Source organism: Pagrus pagrus (genome assembly GCF_965226575.1).
Source record: "Pagrus pagrus genome assembly, chromosome: 14".
NCBI classification, from domain to species: domain Eukaryota; kingdom Metazoa; phylum Chordata; class Actinopteri; order Spariformes; family Sparidae; genus Pagrus; species Pagrus pagrus.
In genome coordinates this window covers 592,073-612,856 of record NC_140198.1, presented here as the reverse complement: position 1 = coordinate 612,856, position 20,784 = coordinate 592,073, and the positions used below count along the sequence as shown (strand labels likewise).

The following is a 20,784-nucleotide window of genomic DNA, read 5'->3' as shown; positions in this document are numbered from 1 at the left end:
CACCTCTGTTCAGACTAATGAAATCCAGCTGGGTGGTTCAGCAGCGGCTCAAGGTCAGCTGAGGCAGGTTTGATTGTAGATTTTACAGACTGAGGCAGGAAGCCATAAAGCCCAACCAGATACTGACTTCAGTCATATCGTATCACTTCTTATTAAAGACCAGTATCTGTCCAATATATTTCCACTTAGATATACTGGACTAATGTTGGCTGCAGTGCAGTTCAGATACCTGCAGGAGAATGAATGAAGGTGTGACTTTAGCTGGTAGCAGAGCTCAGATCAGTGAGGTTCCTGTATACTGTCAATAGAAGAGAACAGGTGTTGCATTGTGACGGCTGGCCATCAGCTCGTCGTTCATCATTTTTCATTATCCATTAAAGACAAGGCGCTGGGCCATGTGATATTGAGTGGGCTTGCTTCAGTGCTCCTGCCATTGAACATTCGAGGCTAATTTAAAATGAGCCCCTCAGGCCCAGGAAATACACGAGTTATGACAGTTCAATAAAACGTCGCCCAGAATACAGAAATATAAGATTCACCCAACGAGGCTCAAACACTCCATCACTCCCAACTTACTGTTTGTATACCACACACACATAACTGCTGCGCCAGAACACGCGGCGGACATTTAGGAAAACATCATGCTTTGGCTTCAAACACCTGCTTCTGTCTCCACAAACACGTATGGAAAAATAATTTATTATTAACTCATTCAATGTGGACAGCGAGCGTCCAACACCACATTGTATCTGATGCTCACATGCACTAAGAACAAGGTGTCAGGGTTAGAAGAAGATCGGATCGGATTAAAATAGACGGTTCTGTCGCCTCAAACACAGCTGGAAAATATCCAGCGGTTTCACGCTGACAAACTCTGTCTCGAACACACAGTCTGTGGCTCGGCAGCCTGCTCGCCTCGCTGTAACTCCACCACCTCCACCTCCACCTCCACCTCCTGACATGAAAGTCAGCTCATCTACATGTAACGAGAATGTGATATAACACAGATTGTACAAGTGTCAAACTGGTACCAAATTCGAACATATCCTAGTTGAGAGAAACATAAACTGTCGATTAATTTATTCCAGTGGCCGAGCTGAAAACGCCACAGAGCTGTCAGGTACCTTGTCACATTGCCCTTGTGACTTTGAGACGGAAACAAACAGCATTTAAACTAAAATAATTTCTCAGACTTCCCCTGAATGAAGCTTTATTTTCAGCCCAGCATTCTTCTTATTTAAATGTTTGCCAGCCCACAGGCGGGCGTATTTTTCCTCCAACTCTGAGAGTAAAAATAGGTGAGAGGCTGTCACTTTCCTCCACTGGAACTTTTATTTATTTCTTCAGTTCTTTCTTATTCTGAAATAACTAAGCCGCCGTGTGCATCAAGAGCCTATAGCAGATAAGCCAGCCCTGTGTGCACAGTTGTAGCTGCGTGTGTGTGCATGTGCAGGAGGAATCATTAAGGCTCCTTCGTTGTACGAGGACAGAAAGGAGGCGGCGGGAGAGTGTTGGGGGTTGGAGGAACTCGCCAGCCATCATCTTCTCCCCTGGCACAGTGACTCACAGAGCCCATGTGAAGACAGAGATAAGGCCTTGTGTCTGCACATCACATCTCATGCCTGCAGTCGTCCTGCACACATACTGTATCAGACCGAAGGCGCCTTCGTCACTGCAACACATGCATATCAGTGTGACACGTTTACCTTAACGCAAACCCAAATTTAGCATCTAAAGATGAGAAATGAGCTGATAACACCAGGACAGGTGAGGTCGGCTGCAGCTCAGGGTGGAAGGTGCAGAAATGATTGTGCAGGAGGTGGAAGACAAATGTCACGTGATCACATGAAGAATGTAATGAGATTACTTGAAGTTCTTGTACTAAACATACATGACTCTAATTTTAATTATTCAGTTCACCCAAATTTGCTTTAATAACATTTTTCCTTTTTTCGGACTAGTGAAAAGAAAAAATACACATTTCAGAAAACTTGTAATACAAAAAATAATAGTTTTAATAAAAGTAATAAACTGGGGAAGTTTCACGTTAATATCTATTGGTTCATTTCTTTTGCCTGCTCACTTCACATTAACATACAGGGATGTTTTTGACAGTAGAGCTGCACAGATCCGTCTCCTTAACATTGTTCACAAAGCTGTTTGGATACGTTTGAACGCTGACTGTAAGCCAGACGTGATCGCCCAGCCTCAGTGTTGGACCTCATGAATCCTATTGTGGCCAAATGGGATCAAATCCCTGCAGAAAAACCTTCTGGAAAGTTTTCCCACACGAGGCTTTTAGCAGATTATGAAACCAGTTGCAACATCACCAGACTCCCTTAACAAATGTAGTTGTTTCATGAGGAGAAACTTAAAGTGACCTGGGGCAGGATCAAGAAATAAGACTCAATAGTGACACGACGGCTGTTGTGGCCGTCAGGGTAACTGTAGCCATCAGCCGAGCTGGTGCAGGAGCGTGCATGAACTCGTCACAGCAGTGCAGCTGATGCCTTATCCCCACACACACATGAAGCAGCCGGCTCGCTGTGTGTAGCGACACACAAGCGCGGCGATTTACCGTTACGGTTGATGCAGTCTGAAGGCACAGGCGAAGCAAAGACGGCATACTGGGGACAGAAATATCGTCTCTGATACGGGACTGCTGTGTGTTAGCGACTAATGTTGCTACACAGACACAAACAAACCGTTAGCTTGTGGCTACATCCAGCTGCTAACGTCATCTCCCAGATAACAGGTTGGGCTTTCGGTCCCGTATATAAAGGGACACATTTCTAACTCTTCGGTCTCAGATTACAGGACCGTGGAAAATTACAGTCTGTAACTATTCAGTGTTACACAGCGTTGGACTTAGTTACATGTTTGCAGCTAACGCTACTTTGCACGTGAGGTCACTCCGAGTCCTCGTGATCTCTTATGATTTTCAAATCAAGCTCTGAACATGACCTGTAATGTTTTCTTACCTGGTTACTAGGAAATGAGCCACGTCAGCATCTGTTCTCAGTCCCAGTTCAAGTTGAAGCTGCCTCCATGAGCTGAACGTGTATCTGATGTGTATCCGGGTCCCAGCCCGGCTTTGGTCGTTTCGACTCACGACATGCTGCTGATAAAACCTTCGTTTTCTTCTTAGTATGACTTTTTAGTGGACTTTGTGTGGTGGTGGGTCGTTTGCTGGCCGTAGCAGAATCCATTACTACCCGAACACTAGTCTGGGTCCACCTTGTTGTCTTCTTCCCGTATCCAAGGACGCGCATTCAGCGTCATCTGACGTCACGTCCGCAGGACTGCGCGGGAAGTTCGGACCCCGAATTGCAGCACATCATGCAGCACACAGCCTGTTCAAGGCAACGGAGAGAAACGTGGGTGGGCTCATTCTTTGTGGTTGTGAACGCTTCATCACTCATTAGCATTAAAAAACTTAAAATGCATGTTTATTTTTTCACAGATCCTGCCCCAAGTTCCTTTAACAACCTTTGTGAAACTCTGTCTCTGACAGACTCTGAATCATTGTCTCCTTGTTGTAAATTCAGCATTAAATGAAAACAGTCAGTTGTTTGTTTCCTTGTACAAAGTGTCAGTTTGTGGCAGCATGGCTGTACCAGCCTGTCTGCTTCTGTGTCTAAAGTGCTAAAGTCTGACCTGCCAACATGTAGCAGCTGTTTGAACACACTGTTTACACTGATTTCACCATTTACACTCAATTTATGAAAGAAGAAACATTTTATTGATCTAAACATGTCACATTTTACAAACACACTAACCAGTAACCAGTATAGGCTACTTCTTTGTCCCCAGACTCCCTTAACAAATGTGTCAGTTTAGTGAGTTGTTGAGTTGGAGACACTTTATAAACTGTGTGAAACTCTGTCTCTGACTGATTCTGACTGATTTGTTCCTTCTTGTGAATTCAGCAAATGTTCTGCATGAACTTCTTTCTGTCTTTGTGTAAATAACCTTGTGCATGTTGGTCACTGAGGACAGATGGTAATATCATTGATAAGCAGAATCATAGTCATTTTGGTTTTGTTTGCTTCGGTCTGGAGGTCTACCTCCACCTGACAGTTGAGATGAATGGAAACCAAATTGTAGTCAGGCTACAGCTCACTTCTTTTATTATGAAATCAATAAAAATATGAGGATTTTTTAAATTACCTCTGAACGTTTCCAAAAGTCGGAGCTTTCCAGAACAACACATCATTCTCACACTCACCATCATTAATCCTCCCAACAACAGGCTAATGGGGGCTGGCTCATTTAGCTAACAGAGCTAAATGAACTCATTGGTTGCACTGCTCTTGAAGCCAGCTAACATCCATCACATGAAGAAAAGCTTCACAACAGCTCCAAGACACAGTCCCAGTAATGCTAGCCATATGTCAGCTTTCATGCAGCGCTCATTTAATACATATGTTATCGCTAACTGGAAACTCTATTTGGCAGAACGTCTGGGCTATTAATTCAGCGAATATTTAAATTTAAGATCTGGGATAATTGTGGTTTCTGTTTGGAGACTGGTGCCAGGGGATGTCATCAAGATGGCTCCATTTTTCTCCTGCGCTGATCTATTCTTTGTTATTCTTTGACTTTGAGACGTGGGATAGAAAATCACTTGACTTCCTGTCGTGTGTTTGATACCGTTAAAGGAAATCGGAGAGCAGGAACAACAGCAGCCAGCTGAGTGTTCATTTCTGACCACCTCTGGGATAATAACAGCTCCAACATGTTGAGTCTTTTGTTTATTTTTCTCTTTTTACCATTTTTATATTGATCTTCATGGTCAACCAGTTGGCATATAGATCTGCCACTGTGTAACCGTGGTAACTGGGGCTCAAGTCGAGTATGTTGCGTGTCGTCCCGTCTCTCTCGTGACCTTTCCTGCTGTCACATAAATGTTCAACATGCTCTATAAATTAAAAACAGTTTACTGTCCACAGTACATCATCCTCCACCAAATCCAGAGAAAACAACGCATACACAGCGTTAACTGATTATATCAGTTTTAATTGTGACTCTTCAGAACAGTTCGCACACAAATGTTAACTCAGCCACTGTCTCCTCCTGATGATATAAAGTCAGGCTCAGCCATCATCTCCTCCTGATGATATAAAGTCAGGCTCAGCCATCGTCTCCTCCTGATGATATAAAGTCAGGCTCAGTCATCATCTCCTCCTGATGATATAAAGTCAGGCTCAGCCATCGTCTCCTCCTGATGATATAAAGTCAGGCTCAGCCATCGTCTCCTCCTGATGATATAAAGTCAGGCTCAGTCATCGTCTCCTCCTGATGATATAAAGTCAGGCTCAGCCATCGTCTCCTCCTGATGATATAAAGTCAGGCTCAGCCATCGTCTCCTCCTGATGATATAAAGTCAGGCTCAGTCATCGTCTCCTGATGATATAAAGTCAGGCTCAGTCATCGTCTCCTCCTGATGATATAAAGTCAGGCTCAGTCATCGTCTCCTCCTGATGATATAAAGTCAGGCTCAGCCATCGTCTCCTCCTGATGATATAAAGTCAGGCTCAGCCATCGTCTCCTCCTGATGATATAAAGTCAGGCTCAGTCATCGTCTCCTGATGATATAAAGTCAGGCTCAGCCATCGTCTCCTCCTGATGATATAAAGTCAGGCTCAGTCATCATCTCCTCCTGATGATATAAAGTCAGGCTCAGCCATCGTCTCCTCCTGATGATATAAAGTCAGGCTCAGTCATCGTCTCCTGATGATATAAAGTCAGGCTCAGCCATCGTCTCCTCCTGATGATATAAAGTCAGGCTCAGTCATCGTCTCCTGATGATATAAAGTCAGGCTCAGTCATCGTCTCCTCCTGATGATATAAAGTCAGGCTCAGTCATCGTCTCCTCCCGATGATATAAAGTCAGGCTCAGTCATCGTCTCCTGATGATATAAAGTCAGGCTCAGTCATCGTCTCCTCCTGATGATATAAAGTCAGGCTCAGTCATCGCCTCCTGATGATATAAAGTCAGGTGAAGTCTCGTAGTCCACAAACATTTCTGGAGCTTCACAGTAAAACAGAGTTGCAGCGTTCTGCTGAACACCTGAAGCAGCTGGAGATGATTTAAACATCAGATGTCTCCATGCAGCTCGTCTGGTGACATCATCCTCCACCAAATCCAGAGAAAACATCCAAACAGGACTTGAGATGGTTCTTGTTTCACCAGAAATGTTCTGTGGACTACGAAACCTCACCTGTTTTTCCATCAGCATGGAGGAGATAATGACTCTGAACTGTTCCTTTAATCAGATCTTGTAACTCTCCGACCTCTGTGGAGGTTCAGGACTAAATAGCTGAATGATCTCTTCAGGGTGTCGTGTGTAAATAATGAGCCTGTGTTAACTGATCATCAGGATGGAATAAATGTTATATGAGTAAATGTGTTGAAGTGTTGTTGGTGCAGAATGCGGCTGAACAGAGAATTAGCTGCTCTGTGTTAATGAATGATCGCGTCCGGATGCTATTAGGGCGTTGCTAGCTTGAAGGACAGAAGCTGCTGCCTTCACTGGAACCGTTTGGGAAATTAATTCAGTTAATGTTATGGAATAAATGTGTGAGAGGTCCTGAGGTGTCTTCACCTTTATTAACCTCGCCAGTCGTTCGCTGAGCATCATGTGACCGCTGCAGCACCAACAGCAGGCAGCGCTCTCACTTGTCCTGATGATCTGTCTCCACCCAGGCAATCTGCTGGCACCACGGAGGATGCCACAGCGCATTAGCAGCAGTGTGACGGCGTGTGGCAGCTCAGTGTGTGAAAGCCCTCCTCAGCGAGCCCCCACAGGGCCACTGATACCCGCAGTTGCTAACAGCTTTTGACTTGCAATTAGCCGGCCAAGTTTATCAGCAGCAGTAGCCGCAGGAGCTGAAGCGGCGCTGCAGCGACGGCTCTCTGTCAGTGTGTGCGTGCGTGCACGTGTGTGTGGCTGCAGGGCGGAGGGAGTACATGTCAGGCAGATGTTCTCGACTCACTCTCATGCAGCAGGCCGCGCTGTGATTAATCAAGGTGGCCGGGGTCACTGTGTTGAGTTACTTCTTCTTCTTGTGCAGCTCAGACTGAGCAGACAGAACAATAACACAGAGGAGCTGATACTGCAGGAGCCCGTGAGGTCAAACCCTGCAGAATTGCATTAACTGAAGCAGAGGGAAAGACTGTCATCTTAAGAAGGCCCTCCACCCTCCACCCCCTCCGCCAGTCTGCATGGAGGGGGAATTATATTACCCGGACCTCCTCCCAGTTATGATGAATCCCCAGCCCTGAGAAGACTGGCCAGCCCGACCTCCATTTGCACGAGATTAGATCCTCTGATTACAATGCCAGCTACCTCCCACCACTAGATAAATCTTCGACGGGAGCCCAAAAGCAAAGCCCTCCAGATCCATCGCAGTTAATAATTTAGTGTTAGAGGGGGACAAGTATTTATGATAATTCAAATAGAGCCGGCGCTTTCTGACGAGATGGGGAAGCTAAAGAATGGCTTTAAGTTAAAAATGGCATTTGCTGAGACTTAAATTTAGAAACCTCCATATATTGAATTCACTCTCAGTCGCAGATGAGCTCACGTTACAGAACCGTCTCATGAAACACGTGAATATGTTTATTAATGTGGCGTGTAGGTGTGATGAACTAAAGTTCATGTGAAATGTCACGCTGCTGTCAGCCTTCGTGTGATATGAATTATGTGTTTGCCTAAAAGCTTCTGTTGGCAGATCATGTGTCTAATTGTTCATAGATCATTATGCAGAGAACGGACAGGAGAGGTGGAGGGTGTTGACGTGGCGTGCATGACTAATTTACACTGAACATGCTTAACAAACACGGAGTTACTATGAAGACATAATTTGACTGCATAAAAGATGCAAATGAGATCCGAGAACAGGCCTCAGCCAGCGAGCTTTGTTTGCAGCGGTGGTTCAGCACTGAGGCATCAAGGCCGCAGAGTCTGAGGGAGGAAGAAAAACCTGCCGACTCCACAGCCTCAGTGGCAACAGTGTGTGAATATCCACATAAATATCATTATAAGAGTCAAAATACACGACAGGTTCCTCCTGCTGTCAGGTCATGGACAGTTTTGGTGTGTAGGTTTTAGATATATCAGTGTTAACTGATTGTATCAGTTTTAATTGTGACTCTTCAGAACAGTTCACCCACAAACGTCCTGTTACAAATGTCACCCACATCTCTGGAGCTTCACAGTAAAACAGAGTTGCAGCGTTCTGCTGAACACCTGCAGCAGCTGGAGATGATTTAAACATCTGATGTCTCCATGCAGCTCGTCTGGTGACATCATCCTCCACCAAATCCAGAGAAAACATCCAAACAGGACTTGAGATTGACTCGTTCTTGCTCACATCATTGAATCCTTGTAGATTTTATTCAGATTACTGGTTTATCAATGAAATAGTGAATTATGAATTACAGCCTTATTTTATACTCTCATAACCAGTAAACCGTCTCTACACGTATGCTAAAGAGAGACTGTTGGACTCTTACACTCAGGTGGTCAGAAACATGATTTCAAATGAAAGATAAAGTTGCTCTTTAATTGCTGGATTCATAAATAAACAAATGCTAACATCAATTTAGACAAAACAATCAGCTGCTGCAGGTAATCAAAGTCTGCAGATCCCAAACTGATTTGAAAAGATGTTATTTACAGCCTCCACGTGCGGTCGCTAACACCTTTAGCTTAACAACTACAGCGGAGAGTTGTCTTTAATTCACAAGGTCATTGCCGGTGTTGACAGAACCAGGTCCAGAGCAGAGTGACAACATAAAACTGAAAGTGGAACCTAAAGAAACGTAAAGTTGCCACATATTTTGTGGTTTGTTTAATTGTTGGTGATCTGATTCTTTCGGACAAAATAAAATGTTTCTGTGCCGTGAACTTTCACCTCAGATCTCTGCTGTAGTATCAACCTTGAGAAGCTCAGTGATGAATTGTGGCACTGACAGCTGCATCCATACTGTGCCGTATATCATCACACATCACTTAGATCCTCCGCCACCATCGTGACCATTACCATATAGATGGTCTGACTTCTGACCCTGATCTGTCCTAGGTGTCCATGAATTGTGACTACGTGTTCGTCAATGGGAAGGAGACGCGGGGGTCCATGAACGCGAGGGTCATCTTCAGCTACGAGCACCTGAGTGCGCCGCTGGAGCTGACCGTGTGGGTGCCCAAACTTCCTCTGCAGGTGGAACTTTCTGACAACAACCTGAGCTTCATCAAAGGCTGGAGGGTCCCCATCCTGCCCGACCGGAGGTGAGACACCGTCACAACTTATGGTTATGTCTCACTCCTCTTTGCTGTCTTTCCTTTCCTCTTCTGTACCCTTTGGTAAGAGCAGCAGAGGATGCATTAGGTGCGGTAGAGGTTTTGGATGTACTATTTTTATCCATAATCACCAGAGGACTCATTATCCGAAGAGGAACCCTGCAGTATTACACATCGGTCCAGCCTCCTCTCTGTTATCCAGGGTTTGATGTGCAGTTGCTTGTTTTGCTCCAATTAGACGCTCCGTCTCAGGTACACGGCAGAAATGTTCTCACACATTGAGGCTCTCAAGTGCAAATTGCTCTATGAGGTTGTTGTCATGTTTGTGTCGTACCCATCTGAACCCTCAACACACTTAGACACTGAGCACGAACACAGGACGCTGCTCCCGCTGAATATCTGTTATTCTTTGAGGTACATAATGAGGCTTTTGGACCAACAAGAAGGTCATTTGGGGAGTGACTGAGGACTCAGAGCGACGGTCAGAGTTCAGCTCAGTTGTTGTGGCTGATGTAGGACGACAGCAGACTCCTCTCTCTGTGAGGACTGCATCCAATCTACAAAAATATAAACTCTGGTTAGCATTAGCACAGCACAACAATCTCATAATACCATAATGCTAACTCCTAACTAACCCGCAAGACAACTCAGAAGAGCTCTCCTTTAAACTATTTGCCTTCACTGTCACAGCGTGACAGACAAACTGTGGAGCATCAGGGAGTCGAAACACGTTAGTTTGTTGCCTCTGAGGTGTCTTGTGATTTTTATGTCTACATGTATCTCTGAGAGAGATCCAACAAAAACATCTTTCGTGGATTCAATGTCGGGATATTATATTTATATTTCACGTATAGGTTTGCTGATTTGGGATTTTTCAGGGTCCAATGTTTTCAGAAATATCTCAATATTTGATCAGTCAGAGATCCGGTGTGAATCTTCTTTGTATCGTCCAAATACACATGTATCACCACCTTCCAGTGTGTTTATCTGCATTTCCTCCAGTGAAAGAAGTGGATTAGAGTCCAGGAGGAGCTCCCACCTTGACTTCTTTTATTTATACAAACATTTAATAATTCTTGTTAGTTTCACTAACAGAGAATTTTAAACATGTAAACATCGTAAACCACATTTTATTGAGATGTTAGAAAAAGAGCAGAGTGTCCAGCACTAAGAAATACAGCTTCTTTAAAAACCTTCACAGCTCCTGTACATCACTAGTCAGCACTGACACACTGACAGACTTTGTGTCTGACAAACCTCTGAAAAGAGCATTTTAAGATGGAGCTCAATTTCTCATTCAGTAACATTAAAGTCCATTTAACCAGAAACTTCAACAAGAATCTCCTCCGGCTCTGAAAGGAAACACTTTAAATTATACACAAACTGGAACAACAGGATGAAAACGTGCTGGAGTGAAAAGAGCCGGTTTCATTCGTAAACTGTCGCTGCAGGTTGATTACAGCTGAACACGAGGATTATTATACACTGTCACACTTTAATGATTAGACTCAGAATATAGTTGTTTTTGTAATGATCAGCCTAAATGAGGAGCACGTTTTGTAAAATACATGTTGCAAACAACAAACTACAAAAAATATGTGTATATATAGAAAAAAAGCGACATAATCCAAAAAGATAAGTCGGAGTTCATCTGCTTTGTGGTTAGATTTAACAGCGAGACACTGACTCGCCTCTGCAGACAGTAATACATTCACATACACAATCACTGATGATACATATGTTTACAATGTCACATTCTGCAAAAGATTCAAGTTCAACTGCAAATTAACAGAAATATTTTTCATCAAATATGCAAAAATGATGGAAAAACATATTCAATCAATCAGAAAACGATATAAAAAGCAGGACACAAAACAAACGTTGTTCACTCGCTGCACTGAAACAAAACATAAACTGCTTTAACACAAATAAAATCTCCCTCATCACGTCGACGGCTCGATCATGCTCCGTTCACAAAGTGTAATAAAACACGAGTTCTTTACAACAAGTACGTTTGTGAACTCTTGATACGTTTGTGTGTGACTGATCAGATACAAGCATCATTCATCCATTTTTTAAATATATTTCATGAACTGCAGCAGTGAAGAGCTTTTCACTAAATGTCTCAGCATGTTGATCAAACACCTTTTCAACATTATGATTTTGTTCCCTGCACATTAAAGTATCAAGGCTGATCATTGTGCTCCTCGTGTCAATGTTACAGAAGCTCTCGTCAATAGAAGGAATAAAAAGACGGATGAGCTTTTTCCTCCGAACATTAAAAATATAAAACCTCACGATGTGTAAAAGATGTCTCTGTGTAGGAGATTAAGGCTGCTGGAGTCGGGACCCTGATGAAAAATACGCTCTCAGGTTAAACAACCTGAGCTCATTAAAATATCCCCGTATTCATGTCATGCATGGAGCGGCAACAAACAGGCCCACAACCCTTCATTTAGGAAATGTTTAATGGCAGCATTAAGACTGACGCGGGCGGCTGCTGTCGCTGCTGCTGGAGTACATCACCGTCGACCGGATCCATTTCTACCAGACCTGAATACAAATGGCATGTTTAAGGAGTTGTTTGAAGAATTAAGGTATTTCAAATGACCTAGAGTGCTTGGAAAACATCTTGCATCGCCTCATTTTTCAGAGATCCCCAATGGGCTATAATGGGCTGTAGATGTATATTATTTTGACGTGTAAAATGTGTCTTAAATCCTCACTTTAGCACCATTCATTCATTTTATTCAGTCATTGTAGGAGAGCCTGTTAAAGTAGGAGCCTGCAGATGAGGAATCATCAATGTGTTTTTATCAGACCTGATGTTGAACGGTGTTGTGTTAAACTCTCATATAACAATATTACTTTTATTTTCCTACATTCCCCTGTGCTTAAGGTCTGGTTACACAAAACCCACCTGGTGAGTGTTTGGAAACGATCGTGTTTTGACTTAAAGTTCCTGGTTTAATCACCACGAACACGGCTGGAAAATGTCATGACATCTCGTCAGAAATGTCCAGATTTTGTCAACACAAAAACAGCTAGAGAAATCCTGACATCTCATCAAAAATACTCAGTTGTGTCACCACAAACTGGCTAGAAAATGTCCTGACGTCTTTTCAAAAATTTGTTTGGCTCGCGGCAGTGAGAGCCGAGCCGGTCTCTGTTTACTGACGGGGATTATGTGATGTGATAATGAGCAAAAACATTGAATGTTCATTTATGGTCAAGGAGCCAGTTAAAGCAGAACCTGCAGCTGAGGAATTATGTAGTGTGTGTGCTTTGTGTGCGACGTTCAGTTGTTGGTGTGTTTGTCCAGAGTTCATCAGGCCTTCAGCCTCAGCTGGTGTGACTGTTGTAAAACCAATGATCTTTGTTTTCCTGAATGTCAGTTGTTGGACTGTTTGTTTCAAACAAATTGGTGCAGGTTGAAAGTTTCTATGTATCTCTACAATTCTTCCAGCCCATTTTCTATGCATCTAACTTCCCCTGTCCCTCCATGAAAACAGTCATCAAAGACCCCTCGTGAGCTATTTTAGTGCTCGATGATTGCCACGCAGCCGGGCCGGAGGAATTCATTTCACTGCAGCTGAAGCATTGCTTTCTTGCGTGCTGTCATTTGGATTTACTGAGTGTATGTAATTTTCTTCTCCCTGTAGTTCAGACAAAGAGGGTTCCTATCATTCTGGACGGTGCTATATTCACATCCTGATGAGACTGTTCTTCCCACAGGAGTCTTTGTTTTCAGTCATAATCCTGCTGTTGGACTCGTCCTGTGATGTATGGATATTGCACCTTTTGTTCCTCCGCTGCCTGATCCAGAGCTGCAGCAGTCACAGCGTCTGTGTTGTATTTTGACATTTAAAGCCATGTAGCATGTAGCTCTGACAGCCTCCACACTGCTGATGTCTGCGCCTCCTGATTGATCGGTTCAGCAGCATTTGTTCTGTATTGAAAACAGCCACGACTCTCGTGGATCACAGAGTCTGAAAAGTAATAAAGCCGTCACCAAAAACACATTTATCACATGTAACAGATTCACATGAAGGCTCGTGTGGTAAACAGATATTTCACATATTAGATGTAAGAAACAAGACGTGATAACATCAGTTTATATGCTGACAAAACAAATCCAATCAAGGTCCATTCACCAGCCGGTTCTGCAGCTGCCGACTGCATCACATGGTCCTCATGGAAATGAAGGCGTAGACTTAAAAGTGAAGCTTTACAGCTCAGTCTTGACCTTGAAATGACACAAATAGGAACATGTGATTTTTGGATATTTCACATTCAACATTTTACATCTCAGGGTCACCCACAGAAGAAAGTTTAAGACGCTGAGCTGCAATCACAACCTCCTGGTTTGAGTCCGACAGCGGCTTGAAACCTCAAAAGTAGGAAAGGTTTTCAACCCGAGTCGGGTGAAACGTGTGTCCTGCAGTCCAACTAAACACTCAGTACAGGGCCACAGCGTTTTTATGTTAAATACTTTCAATTTTGTTTTTATTCTCAGGGAAGAATTCAGAGTAATTCGTCCATCTGCTGTGAACTTGTGTTATAAATTAATATTCTATTATATTAATATTCTTACATATTTTGACTTGTTTAAGAGTCAAACCCAAACGTTAAACCTTGAGACTTGAGCTTGAGTGTCGAGACGTGAGACTTCTTTGTGATTTGCAAAACAACAACCTGGACGTGAGCCATCGACGCAACGAGACCAGAGCCAACACGCTGCCCACAGGACCGGCAGGTTGTACAGTACGAGCTGCCAGAGACGCCCAGTGGACAGACAGCCGCAGGATTTACGAGACGTCCTCTGGACTCTGAAGACGAACAGTGGCAGCTTCTCTCCGTCTCGACCTTGCTCCTGTGTGTTTACACTCATTATGGAGAGATGTGATAATGAATTAGACAATGTTTTCAAAGGCTTTCAAGGCCTTGTAAATAACACCACAGAAGAAGAAGAGCTCTGATACAATGTAGAGTAGCTCATTAGTCATCTCAAACAACACCAAACCACGCTGATTATCTGACGCTGCTGAAGCTGCTTTATTTTGTCTTTTCATTAACTCGTCTCGATCGTCTCTGAGCAGCTCCGACTCTCCTTTACCTCTAACTCTCCACTCTCGCTCCCTCGCCTCCTCAACTCTTTTATTTTCCTTTCTGTTGCTGTCTCATCCTCTGTTCCTTCACTTGTGCAACGTGACACATTGTGAACCTTCATGCACAGCGAGGACTCTCGGCCTGCAGTGGGCCGTTGCTACAGTGCAGCAGAATTGCTCACTGGCTGCATTATCCAGTAACATGCTCTAAAAAAGGAAGGAAAGTGTAATCGGGCGGGCAGCCCGTGTGCACTGAAGCTTCAGCGTGTACGTTTGTATCAGAGACTCTAATAAGAACAGACAATATTCTTCTGGGGGAGAAAAAATATCAACCTTATTTTCAGGTACAGACTGAGGAAGGTAAACTTTCACTGACCTGAGCTCACAGTTGTGAAACTCCTTGACAGAGACAGAGAGAGCCTGACTGTCTCATTGGGTTTTTCTCTGCCTTTAACTGAATGAGTAAGTGAGTGTGCAGTCTCAACGTCTGCTGTGGAGTTAACTCGCTTACCTGAAGTACAGCAGCAACTGCATGTCCTCGAGCTACACTGTCCGTCCACAGCACACGGCAGGAGGTCCACACCACGTCCAGGCCACAGAGCTCATGTGGACCGGAAGAAGAGATCAGAGTCTTCACTGCAATAAGTTCTGTACTTTGCCAAAATATAAAATCTTAGCTTAGCTAAAGTTTTGTATTAGTTTCTGTCTTTGAATTAATTCATTGGGTTTACCAGCCCAGGTCTCACCGCTCAGATCTGTACGTGTCACATGTTTCGTATGAGGCTCATGGAGATGATGGTGGTGGAGCTTGGTGTCGGTGACATGGCTGCCGAGCCAGAGACCGCTGTTAGAGCCTGAAACCACCGGATGTTTTAACATAAATGTTGACGAGCCACAGTTTACACTAAACTTATGAGCTACGTCTGAAGTTCACTCTCAGATCAGGTTCTTCTGCTCACACCTGCTCATTAAAAAAGTTATTTTCAACACAAAGTTTATTTTTATTGTTTCTTTATCTGATTCATTTTTTTCTTTCAGTTCTTTACAATAATGTGTCGTCCAGATGGTCCAACTCAACCACCCTTCATAACCACAAACTATTTCAAATTAAACTCAAATAATTATACTGCAACATTTATTCTTATGTTAAAGTTTGAGACAGAATTAATATGCAGGATTATAATAACCCTTAAAGGCTAAATGACTGCAATAAAACCAGGCTGTTGTTTGCTACTTGCAGCTGTTTTCATTACAGTTCCTTCACGTGCAGTTTGCACACGTGCAGTTTGCACACGTGCAGTTTGCACTAATGCATCGTCACACTGACTGATGTCAGCAGGCAGTCTCTCCCCATCTCTGCAGCTTTTACCTGTCAGAGTGATCATTTCCATAGTATTGGACTCACGGTGGCTTTTCCACATTGTAAGAAAATCACAGTGACTTTAAAAGACGTTTGCATTTTTTATTCATTCAAAGTAACAAATTCAACCAACCATAGAGCCAGAAGTGATAATTCCTGACCCGAGCGTAATCACAGGGAAAGAGGTGAACTTAGAGATGCTTGAATGAGCGTGCAGGTGCTTCCAATGACCCGAGGAGCCTCATGAGGAGGCCTTTTATTTCTAAACATCACATCACCTGCTGCCCAACGTTATCAAAATCACAGTAAGATGAATGATCTTCAATCAATCTGGACAATTTATCCTCACTTTTCTTACCAGGTAGTTTTTACAGCCCAGTCTCCAGGATATAGTGTCAGCAGGTAATGTTTCTGAGGTTGACATTTACCAAACACACACACATCATAAGATAATTAGGTGACTGTCACATCAGGAGGTGGCGGCTGCCATACGGCCGACTGTAGGTTGAGTCTGTGGCGATTGAATCAGGTATTTTAATCAATCAATCCATTCAATCATCAAACCAAGATGTTTCCTGACGATGATCAAGTGGTTTTTGTTCCTAAATCTAACCGGAGCATAAACACAGCGTGGTGACGAGAGACAAATAGAAAATTCAACCTTATCAAACGTAAAGTTGCAACTTAGAAACGTTCAGTTTGAACTCATCTGTGGTTTTGCAGAAACGTACGTGACATAAACTGAATTTATCCGGAGACTGTGTTGAAGTCAGACAGACACCAGTTAAAGTTTCCTTGAAATGTATTAAAGAATAACCAGCTGTTTATTAAATGTTTACTGGAAAATAGCAGAATATTCTTCTTTCTTCTTTTTCTTTCAGAGACATTTCTAAATATGTTTCCATCTACTTTCCGTCACATGTCCAGAATGTTGGCAGGTGTAATGTTCCTGTTTGTCTGCAGATGTTTCAGCATATTTTAAGTAATATTTCCTCCATTTAATTACTTTCTGTTTTTGTTTTTTGAGAGCTGACTTTCTGTCAGCAGAGTGCTGAAGTGTTGTAGAGGTGAGGTGTGGAGAGGAAGCATGCAAAGATGAATTAATAATCACACCCTGTAGGTGGGACAGGTGGGAGCACACGCAACAATGCATCTAGCTGCTGACTGAGTGTATTCTAAGCGTCTATGAGAGCTCCAGACAGCAGTGCTTGGCCTAATAATGGGAGCTGCTCCTTGAATCGATGTGTAGGATATCTAGTTTGTCGGAGGCTGACAGCCCCGCTGCCTCTCCTGAATCTCAACTCGTCCTCACAGTTAACTCAAAGCAAATATTAAGCATAGGAGCTCTTTTTAAGTAGGAACTGGCAGATTGTCAGGCCTGCTGAGGGAAGTTGGGGAACTCATACATCTTGCTGTCGAGCAGATTGCGCTCGGTGGGGGATGCACCTGGCATGTTTAACCCCGCTGCCCAGGGCTCCTGTGAAATAAGAAGGGCATCGGTCCAAAACTCTGCTTTTTGGTGCCGATCATTCCTTCCCTGCTGGCTCGGAGGACTTCCTTCTCATCAGAACAGACAATGTGATGGATCTGTGTGGAGCGCTGCCGAGCGTCTCATCAGTGCTATGATGTCAAATTATAAAATGAGCAGAGACCCTTAAGAACAGACGGCACAAATTGAGACGTAGCATCGTGCCACCGAGCTGAGCATCATTTAGCAGCAGCTGCTCGCTTTGAAGAGGCGACAGGTTATGATTGGTTAACTTTTTAACGCTCCTCTTGAGGGATTCTTCATCTCTTTGGTGGACAACTCCAGACATGGTGACCAGATCTGTGTATTGAGTTTAGTTTCACTTCAGTCACCGTTTTGCAGGAAAGCTGCTTAAAATCCTCTCGTACAACATTCAGAGGCTGTTGAGGAGAGCTCTTTAGTTTCTGCATCCTTGACACCTTATTACAGACGCCCTGCGGCCGAGTGGAAACATTTTCTTTCTGGTGCTCCATTTTCTCCAAGTCTGATCTGAGTCATTCTCTCTCCTGTGTTTATGATTTGAGACCTGCCGGGGAAAAAGTTTTGCAGGATAATCTTTATAAGTTCCTTCATTTTTCTTCTGAAAAATTTTAGTTTTTTCTGCTGAAATTATTTCACTCAGATTCACACATCGGTTTTTCTCTGGAAGAATAAATCACACAGATGGAAAAAAAATGAAGGAACTTATAAAGATTATCCTGACAAACCTTTTTTTCCCAGCAGGTCTCAAATCATAAACACAGGAGAGAAAACGATTCAGATCAGACTTAGAAAATAGATCACCAGAAAGAAAATGTCTTGACTGGCCCCTCAGGGCCTCCGTACCATATAGAGGGAAGTTTTCATTCTGATTTAATCACCTTCCTCCTGCTCTCCCGTCCCAGGAGCACCAGAGACAGCGACGCTGACGACGAAGACGACGGGCGCCCGGTGAGTCGAGGCTGCACGCTGCAGTACCAGCGGGCCCTGGTGAAGGTGCTGACCCAGTTCCACACCACCTCCACAGAGGGCACCGACCAGGTCATCACCATGCTGGGGCCCGACTGGCAGGTGGACGTCACAGACCTGGTCCAGGACTCCCTGAAGGTGGCGGACCCCAGGATAGCAGAGCTGGTGGACAGGACAATCCTGGTGGGTCTGGAGCTTGGATCCACCGTGCTGAAGGTAAACAGTCCAGTTCTATTTTCATGGTTTTGATCATTTGTTTTATTTGGTTGTGATTATAAGATATACAGTAGAGTCAAAACGTCTGAGACCACTCGTCCACATACTTCTATTTTGCATTTAATACAATTTGTTTCATTACAAATGATGATGTCAGGACTTCATGGACTTCTTTGGTCCTGAGGTGTGTTTGGGCTCATTATCCTGCTGCAGTAGGAAGTCAAACCATGGCGAGACTAAAGGTTCCCAAGGGGGCGACGCAAGGAGCTCCAGTTTCTCTAGTCTCTAGTTTTAAACAACCTGTGTCTCTGTACTGAGTGTGAAACTGTGACACAGACAGCAGACAGCAGAGGACAGACAGCAGACAGCAGAGGACAGACAGCATAAGGACAGTGACCCTGAAACACAGTGGAAACTGTATTTGTCAGTGTGCTGCACTGCATGTTTAAAAGAAGTCTGACTGTTGTTTGCGTTTCTTTTTGCCACACAAAAATGATTAACTTCAATATTATAATGATCATTGGTTAAATTAGCCTAAACTTCTGTGTGTGTCTGCTATAAAACTAAACCCTCTTGTCTCTCTGTAAGTGTCCCCTGCTGTTGATGTCCACTTGTCCCTGACGTAAAGCTCATATAAATGCATCAGCCGCGACAGGTTCAGAAGTCCATATGAAGGCAGCAGCTCTGTTATGACTCCTGGACGGTGATTTACGGACGCTCCGCTGGTCATTTATGGGGACAGAGAGACGTAACGGTTGGTGAGAGTTTTGATGACGGTGAGAGATCACAGTTTGAGCCTGTCAGGACGAAGAATAGTGGTCTGATGGATGCGTCTGATGATGGAGGAATAGGGAGGAAAGATATCAGTCACCGATCCATCATTTTAAATGAGCAATGGATCATTTGTAATCTGTTGAAGGCTATGAATAATTATACATCAATTGAGCAGCAGGCCGAAGTCGCCACACTGACTCACAGCGAGAGTAAATAAATAAATAACTTAATAAATAAATGATTCCATCCATCAAACAACTTTGTTGCGTGTGGCTCAGAACAAGATGGAGGATTACAGCTAATGTAATTGGATTACAGTGATGTAATGTAAAAGATTTGGGGCTCACTTGTTTACGTGACGTTCACCATCAGATATCGATCCATTCATATTCAGAGGTCATCGAGATTCACAGTGTGCAGCCATGCTAACAGCAGTGTGAGGCTACACTGCAGGCACACTGGTGCTCTGAGCTCAATGCTAGCGTCAGCATGCTAACGTGCTCACAATGACAAAACTAGCACGTTGTTGCCAAGACTACGCGTTCACTTGTCCTGCCCACGGTACACTGAAGTGTCTGTGTGTGTCACAAGGTCCTCCCACCAGCAGAAGAGCCCTCGTCTGCTGGGTGAGCGTCCTGTGTGTCCACCACTCGAAGCTTTACCTTGTCGCTGGACATTGTAAAGGGCCGAGCTACAACCTCCTCGTGTTGTCAGGGATGGTTTACAAAGAGTTAGTTTAGGTTGTGATTCGTTCTTCACATGAACGTTTTTGTACAAACGTCTGATAACAATCACGTAATAGTTGTTGAGGTGTTTCAGAGCCGTGCAGCTAACATGGCTAATGAAAATAAGAATAACTTATGAGTATTTACAGGCAGACTTCATTCCTCAGTTGCTCATAAATCAAAGTTCCCAGCATCACTTCATTATGTTAAAGGCGAATGATCACTGGTCACTGAGATTAAAACTTCAGCAGCCTCCTGCAGCAGCTCAGTCCCTGTAGGTGTGAACCGATGAAGGACCGAGACGTGAGACAACTTGAGAAATCCCTTAAAGTCTCCTGATAGAAGAGAAATGAGATCTCAGTGGTATCTCCGTCCTTTCAACATGAATGATTGATGGCTTACAAAACTCAAATTACAAAGAAGTCACAGTGAAAGATTTCCACTCTGCAGAGCCGATTTCACAATGAAGAGTGAAATTATTCTGCTGCTTCTCTGAAACGAGCTGTTTATGGCTCAACAATGGTCCTCTTACTGAAACTTTTATTCTGTGGGAGGATTTGAATCAGTCTTTGAGTCCTCTGATTCAAACTGTCCACCAGCTCATGAATATGAATACAGAACGGAGCAGCTTTTGTCCGCTTGGTGCAGTATTACTCCCCATCATTTGATTCTGTCTTTTTGGAGGGATTATTGAAGAAATAAGTGTTTCTGCTGTGATTTGACAGGTCTGTTAGAGGACAGAAAGAGGAAATATCCAAAGGTTAAACTGTAAAGCTCTTAATTATTGTGTAAAGTGTGAATGTCCTGCGATCACGAG

General features: G+C 43.7%; 1 protein-coding gene across 4 annotated transcripts in view; it reads left to right on the top strand.

Moving 5' to 3' along the window:
* tmem132e (transmembrane protein 132E) overlaps positions 1-20,784 on the top strand; it is a 387,724-nt gene that overhangs the window by 345,506 nt on the left and 21,434 nt on the right. For all 4 annotated transcript variants that reach the window (XM_084374076.1, XM_084374077.1, XM_084374078.1 and 1 more), the window contains 2 exons: positions 9,091-9,296; positions 18,189-18,468. In XM_084374076.1, coding sequence (XP_084230202.1) covers positions 9,091-9,296; positions 18,189-18,468 — 486 coding nt within the window. The remainder of the gene's footprint in view (positions 1-9,090; positions 9,297-18,188; positions 18,469-20,784) is intronic.